The sequence below is a fragment of the Clupea harengus genome, chromosome 1, assembly GCF_900700415.2.
Source record: "Clupea harengus chromosome 1, Ch_v2.0.2, whole genome shotgun sequence".
NCBI lineage: Eukaryota > Metazoa > Chordata > Actinopteri > Clupeiformes > Clupeidae > Clupea > Clupea harengus.
The window spans coordinates 3,945,051-3,950,531 of NC_045152.1; the positions used below are offsets into that span (position 1 = coordinate 3,945,051).

General features: G+C 48.5%; 1 protein-coding gene across 1 annotated transcript in view; it reads left to right on the top strand.

The window, feature by feature from the left end:
• The first annotated feature begins 452 nt into the window (after positions 1–452).
• Positions 453–5,481, top strand: part of LOC116220004 (centriolar coiled-coil protein of 110 kDa) — a 6,246-nt gene continuing 1,217 nt past the window's right edge. Inside the window, exons 1-4 of the mRNA XM_031564755.2 lie at positions 453–746; positions 1,566–1,726; positions 3,316–3,444; positions 4,012–5,176. Coding sequence (XP_031420615.1) covers positions 1,580–1,726; positions 3,316–3,444; positions 4,012–5,176 — 1,441 coding nt within the window. The 5' untranslated portion in view covers positions 453–746; positions 1,566–1,579. The remainder of the gene's footprint in view (positions 747–1,565; positions 1,727–3,315; positions 3,445–4,011; positions 5,177–5,481) is intronic.

The window sequence follows — 5,481 nt, forward strand, 5'->3', positions numbered from 1 at the left end:
TGACAGACGGTAGCACAGAATAAGCCTGACTTTCAAGAGGATGACATCAGAGCCTTACTACATGCGAACAAAGACAGAGTGCGCACCGCGCGGCCATTGGCTGAGATGAATCACAAGGACGAGCTGTGAAGTTGGGTAGTTGTTTATTGCACGTGTGCCATCTAGTGGTCATTGCTGTCAATCCTTTTCACATTACAGTCAGTAGACCAACCGTCTACATGTCGTCGACATGGATTTGGTGATGATTTGGAATAAATTAAATCAACATGGTTTTGTTTCTGGTATTTTTATTTTTTAAATAATGGAACAATTGTTGTCAGTTGTCAGCTAATGGTATGTCTACAAGCTGAATAGGCTACTCAAGGTGGCTGTGTTGGCTATAGTCACCCTTGTATATTAATGAAATTACATTATTTTCTTCAATACACAATAAATATTGTAAAATATTTGCGATCGATACTCGTGTGTTTCCTCATGAGCGAATGCACACTTTGCTGGATTGAAAGCCCACTACAATAATAGGCTAGTTGACAACTTTGTGGGAGGCGCTATTGTCGCTGAAGGGAGCCGTATGTGAGTGTAACATTAGCATTCCACGAAGGAGGTGGGTCTGCAATGTAAGGGCACGTCGATTAATATGACAGCACACAACAAATGGCATCATTCAATCAATCCCCTCGAGACAGTGAAATAAGAAAAGGAATTCGCCTATGGAACTTTGAGGAAATTTGGAATCCCTAATGAAGGTAGGGTACAGAGACAGCAAACATCAGGATTTCGCACCAGCTTTAGCTTTCAACTGCTCGCCAGAACGAACCCGTGAAATTCAACCACGCTAGCAAATGTTATTTAAGATTTAACATGTGTAATTGAGCAAACTAGACATGGTGAGCTCGGCGTGGCTTTGCACTCTGTTTGTCTTTGAAATGTTATTGATGAAACCAAGTAATTTAGCCGCACTCGCTAGTTTTACTGGGCCAGTATTGTATCAGTTAACGTTAACGGTTACGTCCAGTAACGTATTTGACAAGACTTCAGCCACGCAGTTCATTGTCATTATACTAGACTGGAGGAGAGCGTTTTTGCTCCTTCGCGTTTTAGCTCTATTGCGTGGTATACGTCAAAATACCAGTATCTCTTAACTAGCTCTGGAAAGACAAAGCGAACGCCGCTACAGATGTTCAGCCGCGCTGTAGCTAGAATCAGTTAGCAGCGACGGATGACAGTTACTGCCAAGGCTACTAGGTCAGTGGGACACTCGCACATACGTCGAGGTTTGTAACATATCATGCGGAAGGCTTTTGATAGGTTAGAAAAAACCTTACCAGCAATTTATCGTGATATTAGTGTACTGATATTTCTGGCTGAAGCCTTTTAGCCACTGCCTTTTGTCTACGCTACCTAAGCGAAACCATCAGACAAACTCGCCCGTCTGTGTTTATCTTGCGGCTGCGGTTGGGTCATAGCACATCACGAAGGTTGAGAAGCACAAAGGACGAGGTCTCTCGAGTATATGTCCGTGGTGATTTACATTGTTATTTTTCTTATTTTACTTATTGTGTCAGGTGAACACTCAGCGATGGAGAACTACGAGGAGTTCTGCTCGCGGAGCCTGGTTAAGCTGCAGTCGGAAGGGAAGGGAGCAATGATGCGCTGTCTCTTAAATGGCCAATGGCTAACGTCCTCGGTCATCTGTATCCACGGCAGACCTATACTGTCACCCCTGGTATGTAAATGGGATAATGGGTGGTAAAGGACGTTTTCTGTATTTGTATATTTCTTCCCCCAGGCACGAGGACAGGTGTGGGCGTGGTAGAACAGTGGTTAGCGTCGGCGACCCGGCCGCGATTCCCGACCGATGCAAGGTGTCCTTGTAAATCGCTTTGGATAAAAGCCGCTGTCAAATACCTGTCCTTTACGTTTACGAGGCAGTAAGAATAAGGTATATGTGCAGAGCCTTTGTAGACATGTCAACACTCCGTTGCTGTTGGCTTTGCCAAATAGTTGCATGGAGACAGAGATATGAGCCAACCGACTCGCATGCAGTCTGATACATTAAGTTGTGATCCATATATATCCCCAGAAAGCAAGCATATATCAGTCCCCTTCTACCATCATCTTTAGTTTAACTGGGCGTGGATATCAACAAAATGACATAAAATGTTTGTAATTCCTGGATTTTCATCTTTTGGCATGAAATAAAATATAATCCCAAACAGAAGAAGTTCATGGTACTAGAAGTCTCTCAAATTGAAAAACGACATGGTCAATTAAAAAACGTATATATAACACACTGGCAACATCTATAAAAATGTTAAGGGTTGGTAATTCACCAGTGGGCCGACAGTGGTCCAGTGGCCTTTTGCTATTGGGGTCCTCACATGACTATGTGTATGACCGTATGTGATGAACAAAAGGTCTACAGATGGCACGTAGATGGCTTCAGGTCCAATCGAATAAACCCGAAGCCGTTGGAGTCACCCCCCACTGTGAGACTGATGCCAGACTGAAAGAAAAGAAAAGGTGGTTTATTTTCCGTGGTTGAACCAATGTACTTTGAAGGGTACTCTTTGTTTGAAGATGGCCGTTTGTTGGCAGAAGTACGGCAGTTACATTTGCTTGCCTGAGGACATGGCAACTGGTTTGGATTTGATTTCGGTCCCGTAGGAAAATGCCATTGATCAGGAGGAACCACTGGGCTAAATGGGGTCACGTGGGCCTGTCTACCGCTGACTTCAGCCTAATGCAGTTTACCACAGACCACATGTCCAGATCAGATTTGAGTTTTCAGTGAACTGGACACTGGACACATTTTTCACAGTAGACTGTAAAAACACCTCTGTTTACCAAGGGCCTCTTTGAGGAGGGGTTGGTCCCTGTTGTTAGTCCCAAAGGAATGGGGTGGAGGAAGAAATAGACAGATAAACTGGAAGTGGGAGAGAGAGAGAGAGAGAGATGGCTGGAGTACTGGACCATTAAGGAGTAGTGTCTATGAACTTGAGCTGAGGCTGCAGTATTGGACCATTAAGGAGTAGTGTCTATGAACTTGAGCTCATGGCTGGAGTCACACAGTGCTGCTTCATGAGAAACATTTTGAGTGTTTATTTATTTATTTATTTATTTATTCAGTCGGTCGAGACACACTCTTGGACTTTAGTTAGCATAGGGTTCAGGGACACTACCCCCTCATTAGTGTGTGTGTGTGTGCGGTGGGGTTTATCAATGCTGCTGGTGGGGATGATGATGATGATGGTGTGTGTGTTTGGGTGTGTGTGTGTGTGTGTGTGTGTGTGTGTGTGTGTGTTCTCTGATCAGCTGGATGAGGAGCAGCGGAGGGAGATGTGCATGTACAGGCAGGAAGCGGCTCAGAAGGAGGCGGAGCGAGAGGCTCAGTGTAGGAGCAGCCTGCTCACACAGGTGCAGAACATCCTGGACGGCGCTCAGGTGAGGCCTCATAGAACACTCTAGAACAAACCCAAAACTCTTCACACAGGTTCACACACAGTGATCGCTGTACACACACACACACACACACACACATGCATATGCGTGTGTGTGTATGTACATTACAAATACATTCATACACACACAATAAAGGATTTGTATGTTTTCAGTTCAAACATGCCAGACAGCTGACTCAGTTGTCACACACATAAATAGTTTGTTGATGAATAACTACCTTGACAATGGTCCTCCATAGCAAAGCTTTGATGCAACATTTCAGCCTTGACTTGAAAACTGACTCTAGCCTGTTTTCAAAAATGAACGGCAGGTTCAAGATTTCTCTAGAAATGTTTTCATTGATGATTATCACTTAAGGAATGCATGTAGGTTTCCGGTTTTTTACTGATATAGGTCAGAGTGATTGAGTTACCATAATCCTTTCCTTCCTGCTGTTCAGGTGAATTTGATCATTTTTACATGACCTTTTAGGTCAGTTGAATGGGAGATATAATTGTACTATTTGAATCTTGAGCTGTCAATATTAAAATGACTTTTCTCTACCTGCAGAAGCGCAAAGTGCTGCAGCAGTCGGAGGCACCAAGTTCTCCTGTGAACCCCAGTCCTAAAACTGGGCAGCTCCACAGCTTCACCCAGGGGCTGGAGCAGCACCGCCTGCCCGATGGAAGGGCACTCGCGTCGGACACGGTGGAGCCCACCATTCCCCTTCAGCTGGAAGAGGAGGAGGAGGAGGTGGGAGAGGAGGGACAGGAGGAGGAGGAGGACGAGGAGGAGAGTGAGGGAGGAGGAATGAGTCTGCAAAGCCTGCTGCGGAGGTCACGGGAGTACATGGAGAGAGAGCAGGGTCGCGGCGGGTCAAAGGGCAGCTGCAACGGTGCCAACGGTGCCAACGGTGCCAATGCCGCCAGGCCCACGCAGGTCGCCATGGTGAATGACGGCCTGTCCGATAAAGAGAACGAGAACAACAGTCCCGTCGCACAGCGCCAAAGCCCTATGGCCACCATGCCAAGCCCAGGCCAGTGGCAGGGTCAGGGACAGGGTCAGGGTCAGGGTCAGGGTCAAGGTCAGCCCAGCGTGGATCTACATACCCCTGCCGGATTTATGCCAAGCGGGCCCTGTGCCTGGCTGTGCCAACCCGAACCCAGCCTGTGCCTGAGTCCACGCCCTCACCGCGGGAGACCCAGGCCCGCCTCCACGGGCGTCCTCTTCTCCCTCCCCTTTGATGCCATAGCGGCTCGTCCCAAGGACATCGGCGCCTCGTGGCTCACGACGGACCAGCGGTCGCCTGACCACACGTCCGGTGCCAGCTCTCTGGCGCCCTCTGTGGCCAGCAGCCGGCGTGCCAGCCACAACGGCTCCAGTCCTGTCGGTGAGGCGGTGGGCTGCGTGGCTGCCGCGGCTGGCTTCAGTCTGGCAGGTCCAGAGGGCTTCCGGAGGAGGTGCCACACCCTGGACAGCCAGTCCAGCCCCCACATGGACCGCAGCGAGGAGAGGCTCCCGCGCTTCATGGCCGGCGTGGCTCAGCGCCCCCCCGCCCGCAGGTCGCCCCCCGGACCCCCCCCCTACCCGGCCCACGGGCAGGAAAGCCCTGTGCCCGCACTCCTGCGGACTTACATGACCCCTGACCCTGTGACCTCTCAGGTCAGGCTGCAGTGGGACGGTGAGAGTGACCATGAGGGTAGACTCAGTACCCCTGTGGACGAGAAACGCACAGGTGAGAGACTGGGCTACTGGAGTATTGTGATTATGTACGTACATATTGATGTGTGTGTGTGTGTGTGCGTGTGTGTTTGAGTGTGTGTGAGTGTGTGTGAGTGAGGTGGGGGCAGAAACAATTTGACAGTATAACCTCCATGGGTTTGTAGCCTTCAGTGTTAACAACAATTATAGCATGTGTATCTAAGCACACTTGCTGGTCTGATCGCATTTGTTTCTACTTTTTGCAGTTTGAAGTTGCTGACCTCCTGTTTATTTATTTATTTATGTGTGTGTGTGTGTGTGTGTGTGTGTGTGTGTGCT